The sequence below is a fragment of the Phodopus roborovskii genome, unplaced genomic scaffold, assembly GCF_943737965.1.
Source record: "Phodopus roborovskii unplaced genomic scaffold, PHOROB, whole genome shotgun sequence".
Classification (NCBI taxonomy): domain Eukaryota; kingdom Metazoa; phylum Chordata; class Mammalia; order Rodentia; family Cricetidae; genus Phodopus; species Phodopus roborovskii.
Genome location: NW_026126469.1, coordinates 20,846,722 through 20,865,096, shown reverse-complemented (window position 1 = coordinate 20,865,096; position 18,375 = coordinate 20,846,722). Strand labels below are relative to the sequence as shown.

The 18,375-nt window shown below is 44.2% G+C and overlaps 2 protein-coding genes across 2 annotated transcripts in view; both read left to right on the top strand.

The window, feature by feature from the left end:
- Positions 1–18,375, top strand: part of Dtx3l (deltex E3 ubiquitin ligase 3L) — a 795,722-nt gene that overhangs the window by 42,787 nt on the left and 734,560 nt on the right. The gene's annotated exons all lie outside the window — the stretch shown is intronic.
- The window catches only part of LOC127227111 (protein mono-ADP-ribosyltransferase PARP14), a 30,962-nt gene that overhangs the window by 1,059 nt on the left and 11,528 nt on the right, over positions 1–18,375 (top strand). The window contains exons 2-8 of the mRNA XM_051191397.1: positions 4,257–4,387; positions 5,382–5,415; positions 6,624–6,839; positions 9,543–9,779; positions 11,835–14,062; positions 16,851–17,090; positions 17,619–17,837. Coding sequence (XP_051047354.1) covers positions 4,257–4,387; positions 5,382–5,415; positions 6,624–6,839; positions 9,543–9,779; positions 11,835–14,062; positions 16,851–17,090; positions 17,619–17,837 — 3,305 coding nt within the window. The remainder of the gene's footprint in view (positions 1–4,256; positions 4,388–5,381; positions 5,416–6,623; positions 6,840–9,542; positions 9,780–11,834; positions 14,063–16,850; positions 17,091–17,618; positions 17,838–18,375) is intronic.

The following is an 18,375-nucleotide window of genomic DNA, read 5'->3' as shown; positions in this document are numbered from 1 at the left end:
AGGAAAAATGAAAGAAAGAGAAGGTATAAATACGGGGTTTTCAGAGAGCCTAGGCAGGAGGGCATCAGAGACCTGCTTGGTGCATGGCGCTGACCCCTTCCTGAAAGCAAGACTCATATTGTTTGTTTTGTTTTGTTTGTTTGTTTTTGTTGTTGTTGTTGTTGTGTTGCTTCACCAGGGAGTTCTTCATAGACAGCTGGCAACAGGACCTGTTTTCTTTTTTTTACTCTTCCCAGAGCAGTGGTTCTCAACCCCCCTAATGCTATAATACATGTTGTGGTGACCCCATTTATAAAATTCTTCGCATTGCTACTTCATACTGCTATGAATCATAATGTAAAGATCTTTTTTTCTGATGGTTTTAGGCAACGCCTGTGAATGATTTGATCCCTCAAAGGGGTCAGGACCCACAAGTTGAAAGCCACTGTCGAGAGCTAGAGGGTTCCCAGTTTGATTCCAGGGATCAATACTCCAGTACACATGGCTCTTATGGAGTGCATCTTTCTCTGTTCTTCTCTAGAGCTGTTCTCAAATGTTGGCCGCATGTTAGGGGTACAAACTACCGTCCACATCCTTGTCACAGGGAGGGTGAGGTAACTAGACACAGCCCCAACTCTATTCTAGACCTTTAGTACAGTGAGTGTGGGGTGAGTGTGGAATCATGCTATCAGCCCTCTGCAGTGATCGGGACATCCTGAAGTTTGAAAAATCTCTATTGTTTATTGAGAACCTTAAGCCAACAAAATAGAGAGGTATATAAGGTATTGGTAGTATAGTGACACACAGCATAGGAAAATAATGGTTGTGATGATACAATTCCAGTTCTGGCCTTCACAGCAGACCCCTGAGCAGGTGGGTTGAAGGCTGAGCTCACAACCCAAACATCAAAGGCAGATCTCTGCTCAGCTCTTTCCCTTGGGGGCTCCCAGGCCACAGAACCCCTCTTCTCCCAGGTGTCTCAGGTGATCCCTCTCATTCCACAGATGACTCGGAACTTTACATGTTAGCGTTGTTGAGGGTCAGTCTTTAGGGCACTATAATTCCCATTCACTTTCGGTTTCCTATTTGAGGCACCACTTCCTCAGCAGTAAGCCAGCTGGAATTTCCCTCAACAGAAGTACCCTAGGGCAGCTGCATTCCTTTCCTGTAGAGTCCACCACTCTCTGTCCCTGAAGTAGCCTGAGCAGGCATGGCTTTATTCATATAAATCTACACTAGCCTACCAGCACCACCACCCACCCCTGTATAAGTTAATGTATGCCGGTCAGAACTGGAAGATCTCACCTCGGCAGGTTAACTGGATTTGTGTACTGTAGAGTATGTAGGTCTTTTGTGATTATGAATGAGCTATACTCTCAGACCCAAACTCAAACCACTGTAAACCCATTTCACATGGGCACACCTTATCATACTTTCTAGTCCTGAATGGGCTCCTATTTATTATGTGAGGGCCTAGGTAATCCTGAAGTAAGGGAACTAATTTTCTTTAAAAAAAAAAAAAAATTGGTAAGATAGTGGTGGCTCATGCCTTTAATTCCAGCACTCAGGAGGGAGAGGCAGGCAGGAGATCTCTGTGAGTTAAAGGCCAGCTTGGTCTACAGAGCAAATACTAGGACAGCTAGGACTGTTACACAGAGACACTTTGTCACAAAAACCACACACACACACACACACACACACACACACACAATTTATTTTTATTGTGTGTGTATAGGTGCTTGACTGTGTCTCTATATACCACATACATGCAGTGCTTGCAGAGGCCATAAGAGGGCATCAGATCCCCTGGAACTGGGGGTAACAGAATCTGGATCCTCTAGAAGAGCAGCCAGTGTTAACCACGGAGTCATCTCTCCAACCCTAGAACCCACCTGCCTAAGTAAAACTGAGCATACTTGACTTGAGGCAGACATGGGAGAGAGGCAAGAAATCAGAATTTTGCTGCCTTCTCCTCCCCGATTTACTGTTTTGTTGGGAATCACATACTGATATTGCCACCATGGCTCTCTGGCAATGCTTGTGTTCACACACATTTCATGCAATCCAAGAAGAGACAGTTATGCTTGGATGCCTTGGATGGACTTCACCAAAGTTCAGGAAAGAGGAATGTGACACAGAGGTACATGACAATAGGTGACAGTCTTCAGACATTAGGCCATACAGTCCTCAGTCCCCCACTAGCCCAGTACAGCTTCTCTGGAAACTCCTGCCTACTCATAGAATAGTGTTAGAGTCCTGTGTTCCTTCTCAGATGGATCCTAATGTCTGTAACTGGGTGGACATCTAAATGAAGTCCTGCTATGCCTGCCCTCTTCAGAGCTGAGGTCGGAGAGCTAGCATGTCTCCCTTTATAATGGGCTCTGAGCTCATCAGACTAGCTGCCCAACAGAGGAGAACAGGAACCCAGTGTTTAGCTGTAGCTATGAACAGCAGGGCACTGGTCTCTTTCTCCTTGACCTATTTGCACCATCTTCTAGCTGGCCATGACCCTCCTGTTACTTTTCAGGTCACCTCTATGACAGCCACACCCTTCCTGTTCTCTATGCTGGCCATGCCCCTTCCCGTTCCTTTCCTTTCCCATTCTTCTCTATGGTGGCTATGCCCATCCTGTGCCTTTCCGGTTCTCCATGGTCTGAGTTACACTGATTTTCCTCTTCTTTCTCTGGCTGCTGCTTCTGATGCTTAAAATTTACATTTTCGTAGCTCTTCATGTGATTGACAGCATTCCTTGAAAATACTTTCAGTGGAGGAAACCTCTGCTCCAGAGGTGGTTGTTTCTTTACTCAGCTAGTTTGTGGGTGAGTTGGAAATCAAATGTTAAGTCTGTGGATTCTGTTCAGTTTTCACAACAGTTTAGCTGTCCAGTGTTCTAACTCTAGTTTTGAAAAATCTCTTCTATTCCATTTTTTTCTGCTCCCTTTACTACTCAATATGGGTTGTTTATCATTGCAGGCTGCAGTGTTAGTTGAAATGGCTGGACTCCCAGTCATCCTGATAATGGCCAACTGGGTCACCTCTTTAAAACATGTCTTTCATCACACCATGTGCCCCGTTATCCCAATATTTATAGGTATTTCTACTTTGAGTGTCTAATGAGTACGGTACAAGTACTGTTCTACTAAATTCTTTATATTTCTTCAATGTAATACACTTATTGGCTCAAAAAAAAAATCCTGTTAACCTCATTAGTCAATAAGACTGAGGCTTTGTAAGTAGGATTTGTTTAGCAGGATGCTAATGGTGTTCACCAGAGATCCATTTCTGTGATAATGTACCTGAGACAATTAGCTTGAATAGAGGGTCTATCTGGGCTCAACAGTTGCCCTGCTGCTTTTGGGCCAATGACACAAGGCAGTTCACCCTGTGGAGAACTGTTGGCTATAAAGTGATTAAGAAGGGAGGGAATGGCTAGGGCCCCAGGACTGCCGCTTCTCCCCTGGCAGAGTCTGACCTCCTCTAGGTCCCATTTCTTAAAGCTTTCAGACCTTCTGTTATACTATGAGCTGACAACCATGTACTGTAATCCCAAGGCTTTTGGGGGAATGCTCCATAACTAAGCTAAAGCAATGAATATTAAAAAGTAATCCGGGCATGCCAGCACATGCTTTGATCCTAGTCCTTGAGAGACAGAGACAAGAGGATCTCTTTGAGTTTGAGTCCAGCTTGGTCTACAAACCAAGCTGGCCAACCAGGGCTACACAGTAAGACCTTGTCTCAACAAAAACAAAACAAACTACAACATTAACAATGCCCCAGTAAGTTTAGAGCAGAGCAGGGGAAGGTCTCCCTGGATAAAATAGTTTGCAGTGCAGGTGTGAGGGCCGGAGCTTGGTCTCCAGCACCCTTGTAAACAGCTGGCCATGGCTACATGTGCCCTGTACATAGTAGAAATGGGCAGACACCAAGAATTCCCTGGCCAGCAAGCCTAGGAAAAGGGCAAATTTAGGTCAGTAGGACACATAATCTCTAGGCCAGGAGGCAGAGTGATGGAGGGAAGCACCCAGTTTCCTGCTGTGGCCCCTGTGTGACTGTGCACACCCCTCCATGTGTGTGAATCGGGCACACAAAGAGTTTAAAGGTGAAATTTAAAATCCATCCAGTAAGTCTTCCTTCTTTTACAAGAGCTTACTTCTTAGGGACGATGGCTGAGCTGCTGGCTCATAACGGTGAAGTCTGTGGGAATCATGAACTGATTATGTAAGTAAAGATTGCCTGAAGTTTGGCTTAGAACTTTTTTCTTTTTTTAAACATTTCAGTTCGCCAGAATGTTCTGAAGAAAGAAAATCATGAGTTAGTGTGGCAAGGAAAAGGGACATTCAAGTTAACTGTCCAGTTGCCCGAAGACCCAGATGAAGCCTCGGTCTCTAAGGAGGCAGTTCCAGAAAAGGTAAGGACACACAGTTTTATTCCAAGTGTGGGACTCTTCATGATGAAATATGGTGAGGATGTGCTGAGTCAGGTGGTGCTTGCCTTTAATCCCAGCTCTTGCGAAATAGAGGCAGGAAGATTTCCATGAGTTCATGGCCAGCCTGATCTACATAGTGAGTCCAGACCAGCCAAGGCTACATAGTGAGACTGTCTCAAAAAGAAAAGAAAAGTGGTAGATGAGGGCTAAGTCACACTAGCATAAGAATGGTAGCTTGTAACTATGGAGGGATGGAGGGAGGGGAACAGTGAAGGAGTAGTCATCTTTTGACACTTTTGGAAGAGTCAAGGTTTGGGGGCTGCAAGAGTAATAAATTTGGGATGTCCAAGTTTGCATCCATTTGTCTTGGCTTCTTTGGAACCAGGTGCCTGCCGTTTTGTTTTCATCATCTTGAGAGGCCAGCAGTGCACAAGGTGTGCGCTGTTCCCTCAGTCGTGAAGAAGATTGCCAGGGACCTCTGAAGCACGGGCCCTGTGCTCATGTAGTAAAGGTGAAATAAGTGCCAAGGAGGGAAACCATGGCTAACCTGCCTTACCCTTGGCATGACCTAGAGAATCTTGTGTGCGTCCCATTTCATGGATAATGGTTGTGACCAGCAAAGAAGACACACTGTGATGTGTAGCCTTGGTTCCATTCACCAGCCCATTGCCCAAGTGTGTCATTATCATTTCAATTGTAATTAGCTTACATCTCCATCTGGCCCAAGAGGTGTTTTACTTATTACATGAAATGATTTGTACTGGTGCACTCCTTTGATCCCAGCAGCACTGGGAGGCAGTGGCAGAGAGAGCTCTGTGAGTTCGAGGCCAGCCTGATCTACAAATCAAGTTCCAGGACAGCCAGAACTGTTACACAGAGAAACCCTGCCTTGAAAAAAACAAATAAACAGAATCAAAGAAACGAACAAAAAAGAAATGGTTTGTGTATTAATGCTGTCCTACTGTTTGGGTTTTAGGAATCCAAGACAAAAAAAGATGCTGAGAAGACAGGTAAGTCTCAGCCAAGAAGTCCCTAGAGTTCACCAGGCAGTTTGTGTTTATTAAACAAGTTGCTTGGGAGATCTTCCCTCTAGATTCACACCACACAGGACCTGCTCAGCTTGGAGTGTCTAGAGTTGCATCATCTTTCCAGACTCAGCCAGATGTGTATAAAGCATTCATTTCCTGTGGGAGCCCCTTTACCTCTTCAGGCTCCCATCAGAGGAACAGGACCAGCTCTCCCTGGTGCTGGGAGATGTCTGCAGCTGAGGGGCAGGGAGGAAGGCCTGGGAGGTGGTGATGGACACTTGTGCTTGGGTGGCCAATTAGCAAGGACAGGACATGAAGTGGATGCTTGCTGTGTGCTTCTCTCAGTAGCAGTGCTCTGAGCGCTGGGTGCATCTTAGGTAGACCCCAGCTTCCCAGCACCAGCTCTTCCTTCCTTATTTGCTGCAGGGAACAGCCAGAGGTGGCGTCTCCTGCTCCACTAGTGGGTGGGCAGGGCCATTTCCTGCCCCAGACTTAAATGAAGGAGCAACTAATAATACCCTTATAAAAGTAACAAGTGAAGAGCAATGCTGAGTAAGAGAAGCAAGAGCAACCAACCAAGAGATGCAGACACGCAAATCTTAGGGAAAAGAATTCTTTCTTCCTAATTCTGTGACCATCTGATGACCTCAGCTGTATGCCATGTGCCAGACACACACAGATGGAGAAAGCTATGCCCTGTTTGTAGACACTTGGTTCTGTAATTACAGTCTAGCATTCGAGAGGCATAGATGAAGGACGGTGTACGTTCCCCAGAAAGACAAAGCAGAAAAAAGTAATAAAATTTAATTAGTGATTAAAAAAAACAATGCTACTTTTACTTTTTTGTTCACCGACAACAAAAACCCAATGCTACATTTTAGGTTTATTTATTTATCTATTTATTTATTCATTTATTGCTTTTTCAAGACAGGGTTTCTCAGTGAACCAGTCCTGGTTGCCCCTGGAACTCATTCTGTAGTCCATGTACCACCACAAATGGCTACATTCATTCTAGTTTTTAATTCACTAATGCAAAAGCTCCCCTATTCAAGATTTCCTTTTAATAGATTGGAAGAGATTGGAAGTGGGGGGAGGTTGTCTTAGGATAATTTACTTAATAAAACCATGATTTAACATCTTATACCTTTCATTATCATTTCCAATTTAATCAGATGACTTGATTATAACAGGTTCTTCCAGCGACAGATCAGAAAACATGGAAGATGTCTCCACAGAATGTGAAAATATTTCCTCCATGGTGGCATTTGAAAACCTTCCTGAGAAAGTGACTGACATAGTGCTGACCTTCCTAGTGGAGAATATAAGTGGCTTCCCCAGTGATTACTTTAAGGTGGAAATTATCCAAGATTTTGGTGTGGCTGTGGTTACCTTTCAGAAGCCTATAGGTGAGCCCCCATGGAGGGTGTCCCCATCCCAGGATTCTGTCCACCATACCCCAGGAGTTGGGACATCTCTGAAAGTTTGACTCATTTTTGTAGTGAGTAAATGAACCCTCTAAGTCAATACAGATGCCTTTCCCCTCAGATTTTGGAAATAGAAACAAATCCAGCCCTTTATTATATGATTGTTTGAGTGAGTGGGGTGGGGTGGGAAATAGAATGTAGAAGGTGATTCCAAGTGGAGAGATTTGAACTCTTACTTTACTTGCCCCAGAGGAGTTAAGACCGGTCTGTTACCATGCCACACTTACTGCAAAGCAATGTTGCCAACAAAGTTACCCTTAATGCTTGCCTTAAGTCAGCCACATCTAAACTCTGCATGTGTTAATTTTTTCATTCTTTCAACAACTCCACAATGTTGCTGAGAGATGGAGGAACTGAGGTTCAGCCCAGACAGCTCTACCTAGAACAGGGAAAATTTCCAAATCCTAGTCCTCATGTCCCATGGCCATGGCAGTGTGGGGTGTCAGTCAATCTCACAGGTGGTGTGGTCAGAATTCTAGCCCTGCCACTTAACTATTTGTATGAAGCTGACCAAGTTATCATTTTCTTTGTTCCTTATCCACTCATCCATAAAATGGGGATGATCATACTTACCTAAATTCCTGTAAAGATTAACTGAGATGATACTTGAGGCATGGTAAGAATTCAATAAAGGATACTATTATTAATTCAAGTTTATTATTATTTATTATAAAGGGAAATTTAAAGATTTGTTTATTTTATGTTTACAAATGCTTGGCCTGCTTGTATGTCCATGTACCATGTGCATGCAGTGCCTGCAGAAGCCAGTAGAGGGCACTGGATTCCCCTGGAACTGGAGTTACAGACTACTGTGGGCTTCCAAGTGGATGCTGGGAACTGAATCACAGTCCTGTGCAAAGATGTCAAGTGCTGTGGACCTCTGAGTCATCTCTCCAGACCCATACAGGGAAATTTAAATTTAAATGATCTTGCTTCTGTTCATGGAGCAACACTCTTGAATACTGTGTTAGCTTTCTGTTACTGCAACAAATACTTGGGGGAATCAGCCTCCAAAAAGAGAGGTTCATTCAGTTTATTCCAGTTCACGGTTTGGGTGGCTTCGGTTTATGATCAGTTAGCCCTTCCTGTTGCCTTGGGCTTATGGAGAGAGAGAGAGAGAGAGAGAGAGAGAGAGAGAGAGGGGCCAGGGTCATCTTGTTCCCTTCCTCCCCACTCAGTGACTGAACAAACATTTTCTTCAGGTCTCACTTATTAAAAGGTCCAGAACTTCCCAATAGCACCAAGTTGAGCACTAAATCTTTAACATGAACTTCTGGGACAGTTTCGATCCAAACTATCTATAGTCACTGTTATTGGCCAGGTACCAGTTTAGGGGCTGAGACACAAAGATAGATCTAGAAACATAGCTCCCTCTCTAGAGGAAGGAGGTATGTGTGCAAATGAATAATGAATATGAAAGAGAAGCTGTCTCTCAGCTGTAGTAACCTGGGGGTGGGGTGGGGGGACAAGAACGTGCATAGTTGTTCTCACCTGAGTGTGTCCTCCAGCAATGTCACCTGAGCATCACCAAAGGGCACCAAGTTTGTTCATGCTGCCATTGCTCCATCCTTCACTTATCCATTTGGCAACCACCCCTCCCCCATTTAGTTTTCAAATTAGAGACCATGTTTAGATCATATACGCTCCAAATCTGAGTCCCAGTTTTATCTGTTCCTCATTGGATCTCCAAAAGGCAATTCATTTGTGTTCAAGATCCACCCCTTCCCAGTGACATATAAGCAAGGACTTGTATTCATTTCCCAGATCCCACCCAGTACAATGCCTCATAGGCATCTACCCCGCTAATTTAAACAGATTGTTAGGTCAAAGGATAAATAGGACCATGTGAAAAAACGAGGAGGGCTGTAGACATAGCCCTATTTTGGTAGCATGGTTCAGTTTGATTCTTAGCATCACAATAAAACAAAAGCCTCTGTCTCCCATGTTAGAGAAGAGCATTGTAGACTCGGGCAATTGTATATACAAGGACAAAAGAGAACTTTAAAAACATGACTAATCGGGGTTTTTTTTTTTTTTTGTTGTTTGTTTTGTTTTTGTTTGGCTGGTTGGGTTTGGTTTTTTGAGACAGGTAGGTGTGTGTGTGTGTGTGTGTGTGTGTGTGTGTGTGTGTGTGTGGCCTTGGCTGTCTGGGAACTTGCTTTGTAGACCAGGCTGGCTTCAAACTCAGGAGATCCTCGATCCTCCTGTCTCTGCCTCTCAAGTGCCGGGGTTAAAGGTGTGTGCTACCACCACCTGGCTTGTGACTAGTTTTTTTTTTTTTTTTTTTTTTTTTTTTTTGTGGTAACAAGAAAATGAAAGTGAAAGTGCTACTTGGATATGTGTTTGGAGTCACTAGCCTGGCAGTGGGTGTGGGCTCCTACCTGTTGACATGGTGGGCATCAAAGGTCTTGAGAAAATGGGGAAAGGGTGGCATTGTAAGCAGTGCACTCAGGAGGGTTGGCCGTGGCTAAAGGACAGCTCAGAGGCAGAAAATCCAGCAGTTGGCTAGTCCCCCTTCTCAGTCATAGCCAAGCCGTTTCTTCCATGCCATACAGAGATGTCATGGAAATTTTCTCTCTCTCTCTCTCTTTTTTTTTTTTTTTTTTTTTTTTTTTTGTTTTGTAGATACCAAAAAATTTATTACTGATTGTATCAGTCATCATTCAAACCGACAACTTCAACTTGTCCCAAGACTTCTGGAAACAACGAATGTAGTTAGGGTGGAAAACCTGCCCCCTGGGGTAGACGACTTCCAGCTGCAGCTCTACTTTGAAAACCCTTTCAATGGTGGCGGAAGAGTTGCCCATGTTGAATGTTTCCCGGAAGAGAGTTCAGCACTGGTTGAGTTTGTGGACAGCAAAGGTAATGTGTCTTGGACAGTCACTCTGGGCATAACCTGGATGTTTGGCCATTTCAGCTATTACTTAAATCCTCACACGTTAGTGTGTCTGTCAGAAGTGGCATCATCTGGATTTGGTGAAGAATGAGAGCAGCAGGGCAGGCTCTAGTAAAGCAACACAAGCTGATGAGAGACAAGGGAGAGCCTCTCACGAGTCCCGTCTCTGACTGAAAAAGTGGCCATTCTAGGAACTTGTGACAGGCTGTGCTCACAAGGAGATAGAGCTGTGTTTTAGGTCCCCGAATTGATTCTCAAGTTGATCTCAACAAGTTGAGGTAAAGATGGACTCAGAAGCCTGTATAGTTCTGCAAATCATCTCTAATTCTCCCTTCTGCTACCCCTGTGCTGATCCTGGACATAATGGAGGGGGTGGGTGATATCTCATAACTTCAGGATGGGTCTGAAAGACCTGTTGATGACATCTTCAATGGTTCTTGAGTCAGATAGACTTGAGGACTGGCTGATTGATGTTCACTGGCTTTGTGACCTTTAACCCTCAAACCTTCTGTTTTCTCATCTGTAGTGTTAGGAGTTACCTCAAGCATGCTGTGAGAAGTAAATGAAATAATCCCTGAGCAGAGCTTGGCCTGAGGTGGTGCTGAGTCCAAGCTACAGGTCACTTAGGCTTTCCAACCCTGGGGGAGTTTGGGCCTCCGAAGATCACATTCTTTCCCTCAGGCCTGATACCTGCTCTAGGATGGAGTCTTTTACTAGGGTATTACGGTTTAGCATCTTTCTACCATGAGAGCCATTAAAATCCATGTTGTTGCTGTATTGACTCTATTCTATGCTGATACTACTTACACTTGCCTAACAACTAAAACAACACGAGGCAAGTCCTGGAGAGAGAGAAAGAGAGAATGAGAGTATTCACCCCGGGGTAAGTTGTGGTGGCTGTCCTGGTACACATGTCTGGCAGGAGATTATAATCTGGAAGGCCTTACTAAATTGTGACCCCTGGGGCTGGGCTCTCCAATAATTGTGAGAATGATTTTGATTTGGTATAGGAGCAAGAACATGGAGTCTGGGTTGGTTCACACTGGCAATTAGCCCAGATATTTCCCTTGGTTTATAGAACCTTGACTTTTCCCAGCCTCAGCTTTCCCATCTCTAGTTAGGGTATAACAGAATTTCTACCTGAGAAGGCCACTGTCAAGATTAAAGACATTAAATTCATGTAAAGCCCTTGGGAAAGTGATGCAGAGTGTATACAATTATGCCCCTCCTGTGAATTTAAGTTCCAATGAAAGTTAAATTCTGGAACTATTCAGGAAGGGACAGACAGATAGTAGAATGATATACCCAGAGGTTTAAATTTTTTGTTTGTTTTTTTGTTTGTTTGTTTTTTGTTTGTTTTTGTTTTTTGAGACAGGGTTTCTCAGTATTGCTTTGGAGCCTGAACTGGAATGAGCTCTGTAGACCAGGCTGACCTGAAACTCACAGAGATCTGCTTGCCTCTCTCTGTCTCCAAAGTGCTGGAATTAAAGGCACGCACCACCAACGCCTGGCTAAAACATTCTTTTTAAAAATAATTTCTTTTTTATTTTATGTATTTTGGTGTTTTGCCTGCATGTACATCTGTGTGAGGGTGTTGGATCCCCTAGAATTGGAGTTCTAGACAGTTGAAAGCTGCTGTGTGGGTGCTGAGAATTGAACCCTGGTCCTCTGGAAGAGAAGCCAGTGCTCTTAACCACTGAGCCTTATCTCCAGCCCTTAAAATGTTCTTTGTGTAAACAGCAGCCACATGCTTGTGTCCAAATTAGTATCTGTTTCTTATTGTGCCACATACATCAGTGACATCAGAAAAACAACAGAACCAAACATGATTTCAGTGTAGAGTGGTTGGCTATACAGTAATTATTGCAAAAATAATGGCCACTTTCAGTTTTTAGCTGAGCATGCAGGAGAATGCTACCTTTGAATTCCACAAATATCAGAGACTTGTTTTGTTTTGTGTTCTTTGGAAATGCATGACATTGAGATTACTGCTATTTATTCATTTGTTTATTTATTTACAGTGTTAGACACCATTATGGCCAGGAAACACAGTTACAACAGGATGCCACTGTCTGTCTTCCCCTATTATCCCTCTCTGGGCACAGCCTTATATGGCGAGGAGAAGCCACTGGTCAAGCTTCCAGCACCTTTCCGAGAGTCACTGGGTCTTCCTTTGTGGAAGTTCTTTCAAAAGAATAATCATCTGATCAAGGAGATAAATGACAAAATGAGACGCTGTCACTGTGAGCTAGTGTGGTCTGAAATCAATGGTACAGTGACCATCAGACCTGCTGCCACCTTAGTCAATCATAGACCAAGCATCAAGACCTGGCAGAAAGACGCAGCCAACGTGCTGTCTGCCATCAGGTCTGAATATGAAGTGAAGTTGTTTGAAGTGTATCCGCCAGTGTGGGACATCATACAGCATGAGTTAGTAGATGACAGGGTTTTGATTGAGTTTGATAAGGACAGTCTCACCTTAGCAGGAAAATCAGAAGATGTCCAACACATCGGTCAGAAAATCAAGGAATTAATAGATAGCACAACGGAAAAAGTCAGAAAGGAGGAGCAGAGTCTGAAGGAGAAAGTGGCCATTTCTCCTGGGAAACATTTTCTTTTGGAATACAGTGGCTTTCTGAAGGATCTAAGCAAAGAGTACCCAGACATGGAGATTCATTATGATGCTGCCACTCAGAACCTGTGCTTTAAGGGATTTCATGTAGATGTGTATAAAGTAAAGTGTGACATCCAGGAAAAGGTGTATTCAATGCCTCAGAAAGACGTCCAGGTTCCTTCTGAAATCTTCATGTTCCTGCAGCAAGTAGATAGTCAGGAACTCTCCAAGACTCTTTTTGAAGCACCCGAGGTTCTTGCCACATATGAGCTGAACGATACAGCTCTTCTCTTGACAGCCTATTCTCACAGAGCTCTGGCAGAAGCAGAGAAGCAAATTCTCAATGCCTTAAGTTATAAGCTCATTGAAGTTGAGGACAAGGAAGTTCTTAGAGGCAATGTGTGGAAAAAGAAAATTCACCCTCTGCAGAAGAGACACAACTCCACTACAACCATTAGAATAAAGAACGAACTAACTTCAGGAACCCCGGCTGAGGTCATCGTTGCTGGTTGTGTAAACGAAGTGAGTGAAATCTATAGCCAGCTTTTTGAGTTCTTGGAAAACAACATGAAAATTGAAAGGCTGGTTGAAATAGAACCACCCTTGATTATTGAGTATGTAAAGATGGACAAGAAGCTATTCTGGCCCAAGATAAGGAAGGCAAATGTGCAGGCAACTTTTAAGCTGGAAGATGAACCAAAAGGCATTTTACTAACTGGCTCTAAGAGCAAAGTTCTGGAGTGCATGAACTTGGTCAAGCAAATCCGGGATTCAGCCTGCATTCAAAGATTCCAGATCGATAAGCCTGGTGCCAGGCATTTCTTTCAGGATAAAGCATCGTATTACAAAAGTGAGATCAGGCGCATGTATGGATGTGTCATTGAACTCCAGGAGGGTGGAGAGAAGGAGAAAGGCAGCCTCCAGGCACAGAAATGTCACTTACAGAAGGCCATAGCCCCTGGAGTCATGCTAATTGTACAGCAGGGAGATCTGACTCAGTTTCCTGCCGATGTAGTAGTGAATGCAGCAAATGAGAATCTGAAACACACTGGCGGTGTCGCACAAGCTCTTGCAAATGCAGCTGGCCCTGAACTTCAAGCAGAATGTGACCAGATAGTAAAAAATGGTGGCATGATCTTAACTGGCAATGCTGTTATCTCAAAAGCAGGCAAGCTCCCTTGTCATCATGTCATCCACGCAGTAGGACCTCGGTGGAGGGGATTTAAGGCCTGGGAGTGTGTGAGTCTGTTAAAGAAAGTTGTGGATCGAAGTCTCACTTTAGCTGAGGAATACAAGTGTCAATCCATAGCCATGCCAGCTATCAGCTCTGGAATCTTTGACTTTCCCTTAGACCAGTGTGTGGCAACCATTGTTTCAGCCATCAAAGGCAACTTCCAGCGTAAGCCAGACAGACGCACCTTGAAAAAGATTTATCTGGTGGACATATCTGCAAAGGTTGCTGGGGCCTTTGCTGAAGCTGTAGAAACTGCATATAAAGACACCCTCTCCCACGATGCTTCCCCACCCAGTTTAAAAGCATTAGAATCGGTACCACCACAGGCACAGGGCTGTCTGCTGGTGTCACCAGAAGGCCTGAAAATCCGGATGGTGGAGGAAGGTGTGCAGCATGCAAAGGTGAGTGTCCCTGTCACCACCAATGTGCTGTGATGTCACTGGTCTGTGCCTGCTTTACTGAGGGCCAAAGAAGGACAGGGTGGAAGGAGAGGACTGAGGAAAATGCCATGTTCTCCTGCCCAGTCATGCAGCAATGGAGACCAGGTGTGTTTGCAATAACTGAAAGGGCAGAGAAAGGTATCTCCACCCCAGTGTGGTCCACAGCAGCGGACACTGCACTCCTCTCCCCATTTTCATCACTTTCTGTTGTGTCTGGTCCTCCTGCCAGTTACAGGTGTGGAAAAGGACATGGGGGACTCAGAAGACAGGAATCTGTCCAAAGACATGAGCAAGGGTGAACTTGGGTGCTAGAGTGGATGAGGGAGCTTAGTTCCCTGAACTCATCTGTGGGTCCTTTGTGAAGGAGTAAGTGGGTAAGCAGGAGGAAGGTCCGGATGTTGGAATCGTGTAAGGATAATTCTTGTTTTGTGTGTTTGTTGCAGGGATCTAATGTGTTTTGGATAGGCTGGCAGCCAGTAAGCCCTAGCAACCCCGTCTCAGCCTGGCCCTCCCCCCAAAATACTGGGGATACAGGCATAAGCAGCCACTGCTCTTACCCATTGTGCCACAACCCCAGATTGTGTGTGTGTGTGTGCGCGTACGTGTATGTATTTAGCCAGGCATGGTGGCACATGCACTTGTGAGACAGAGGCAGGCAAATCTCTATGAGTTCAAGGCCATCCAGGGCTACATAATGAGACCTGTTCTTTTTTTTGTTTGTTTGTTTGTTTGTTTTTTTGTTTTTCCCCTTCTTCCTGAGAAGTATTTAATACCAACACAGACTCTACTAATAAGAACTGTAGCGATCTGAAGCAGGGCAGGCTAGCGCCTGCTTCCTGATCAGTAGCTGCATTTCTCTCCAGGCTGTGTCCTCCTCCAGTGAATGTCTGCCCCATCCTTCAGCTGCTTCAGGAGGGGTTGGGTCTCAGAGTTGGATGACCTGCCCTTTCTGCCTCTCAGACAGCTCTGAACATTTGTTGTTACTGTTATGCTTTGAAAGACAAAGACTTGGTGGCTGTGGCTCAGTTGGTAGAGCACTTGCCTAGCAGGCATGACGTCCTGGGTCCAGTCTCTTAGCACTACATAAACCAGGTGTGGAGGCACATGTCTGTAAAAGCAGCATTAGGGGTAGGAGCAGAAGTTCAAATTCAAGGTCATCCTTGGCTACAAAGTGAATTAGAGTCCAGCCTGGACTATATAAGACCTTGCTTAAAAAAAGAAGAAGAAATGAAAGAACTATAACTACAACACAAAGAAAACAAATATCATAACAGAGACATTCTGTTTAAAGATTTATTTCTGTACCTTAAAATTCATGTATATGTGTGTGAGACTGAGAGCGAATGTCACATGTACGTGGGTCCTCGCAGGCCAGAAGACACTGTCCGATCCTTTGAAGATGGAGTTCAGGTGGTTGTGGATGACCTGGGTGGATGCTGGGACTGAACCTGGGTCCTCTGGAAGAACAGCAAGTGCTTTTAATTCCTGAGCCATCTCTCCAGCCCCTACAGTGATTTTTTTTTTAGCCAGTCCTTGAAAGCTTTGTTTAAAGATCAAGATCAAAGTCCTAAATTATGACCACTGGGTGACACTTGTCCCCACTACTTAAACAAGGAACAGTTGGATATGCTGGCTATAATAGATGAAATGAACTAGATGTTGTAACTGTTTTGCTTTGAATTGTTTTACAGAGAAAGTCTCTCTAAGCACCTGCCAAGAACAGTTCTTGGTGTGCTGTGATCCACAGTGATACAACTGAAACTTTAAAAAAAAAATTATTTATTTTTATTTCCTGTGCATTGGTGTTTTGCGTGCATGTATGTCTGTATGAGTGTTGGATCCCCTGGAACTGGAGTTACTGACAGTTGTAAGTTGCCACATGGGTGCTGGGGATTGAACCCCAGTCCTCTGGAAGAACAGCCCGTGCTCTTAGCCTCTGAGCCACCTCTCCAGCCCCCCAATACTCATTTCAAGTGGGAACATCAATGGTTTTTAGTATATTCACTAAAATACACATGGAAGGTCTTGGTGTCGCTACTCATGTAGCAGCAATTCTTGTAGTATAAACATGAGTGTGTATACGTGTGTGTAACCACTATCATGCGACCATACCTGTAATCGAACTTTAGTGCACTTTAATCCCACCAGAAAGAAATTTGTGCCTATTAGCTGTTATTGTTAATTTATCTACCTGATCACCCCACTTTCCTAGCTCTACAGGGCATCTAATCTATTCTGTTGTTGTTTTGTTTGTTTCTTAATTTTCTTTTTGAGACAGAGTCTTACTACACAGCTGTGGTTGTCCTGAAACTTGCAATATCCACTTGCTTCTGTGTCCTGAGTGCTGGGATTAAAGGTGTGTGCCATCACACCTGGCTCTACAGAGTCACCTGCTCTTGAAGTTTCATGTAAATGAAATAATCTATTTGTGTCTTCCGTGACCAGTTTCTTTCACTGACTGGATGCTTTCAGGGGTCGTCTGTGTTGTAGCACATATCAGTATTCCATCCCTCTTAGTGGCTGCATAATATTTTAGTAGATGAATATACGTTTATTTTTCCCAGCCATTAGCCACTTCGTTTCCACTCTGACTTTTATGAGCTGTGTTTCTCTGAACATTGATCACAGGATGTAGACAAGCAGCTGAGGTCTTCTTGGTGCCACACCTGCTGGCTCAGCTCAGCTCAGACGTGATCATGTTTGATGAATGCCTTGACTAAGAATTTGAAAATTTGGTTTTGTCTTTAAGACCGATGTCATTGTCACCTCCATTCCCCCGGATCTTGTACTCAACAAAGGACCACTTTCTCAAGCCTTATTGGAAAAGGCTGGGCCAGAATTCCAGGAGGAATTGAATGAAGCAGGACAAGGGGTCCCTGTCAATGCGGGCACAATCCTACAAACCAGTGGCTATGGTCTGAACTGCCACCGCGTATTTCATGTGGTGGTTCCACAGTGGAAAGTCAACAATACAGCATGGTCACTGAAGGTACACCCCAGCTTTATGTTTCTCAGGAAATGGGGTAGCTCTCTGGACTCTTCCTATAGCACACCACAGCTAGTCGCTGTCTGCTTCTTCTCTGTGACAACGTCATGAGTTTGACAGGTCCCATGGGCTTTTCTTTTCAGTTGTCAACTACTTCTTGTATGTCATAGTTGACAATGTAAGTTAGTTCTTGTGCTCAGCGATTCTTGGCGGTCAGGGAAGGGTTGGGGGAATACCCTTCACTTACTGAGGAAATGTAAGGTGAGGGCTGGAAGCTGGGAGGCAGTGACAGACAGCTGTCGCTTCCCCTCTTTGCTTCGTGGTGGAATCTGCCTGCACTCTTGTAAGGGAATCTCACATTCTCTTTCTCATTTCTTCTCCTGAATTTCCCTCTTATGCTGCGGCTAACTTTTGTTGAAAGCATAATAGAGTGGACAGTGTTCCCCATAAAGGCTGCTGAATGCTTATTTCTTGGGGGGGGGTCTTTGATTTCTAAATAAGACAGTAAAGAAAGTGCTTTGTGCCTTTCAGATCATGAAAAACATTATCAGAGACTGTCTGAGGACCGCCGAGGAACAGTCTCTGCAATCAATTGGATTTCCAGCAATAGGAACAGGAAATCTGGGGTTTCCTAAACCTGAATTTGCTAAATTAATCATTTCGGAAGTGTTCAAATTTAGTAGCAGGAACCGGAAAACTTTACAGGAAGTTCAGTTTCTGCTGCACCCAACAGACAAAGGAAACATTAAGGTACCCACTTTGCTTACTTCTGATTACTTTGCCAACTGCAGTTTGGGACCTGTGTTCTTCTAGGTCTTCTTAGTCTAATAGAATAGCATTGTTTGTTTGTTTTGTTTTTCAAGACAGGGTTTCTCTTTAGCTTTGGAGCCTGTCCTGGAACTCTCTGTAGACCAGGCTGTCCTCAGACTCACAGAGTTCCACCTGTTTCTGCCTCCCAAGTGCTGAGGTTAAAGGTGTGCACCACTACTGTCCAGTGATATGTACATTTTTATAACTTTAAAAATATAGAAGTTATTAAAATACTACAGTTTGAGGGTTATTATTTTCCAACTGTGTGTGTGTTGTTTGATGTTGGGTCTTAGGTGCGGCAGTAGAGAGAAGCTCACCAAAATGCTAAGCCTTTGTTTTCTGAAGGAGCAGAGGAAAAGACTGACACCCAGCTAGCTCACTCCAGTTACTTTATTCAAACATTTACAAGGCCCACAGGGGCTGGGGAAGGTTCCAATTCACAAAGTTATCTTGTTTGTGCTAAACATGGATGAAACTC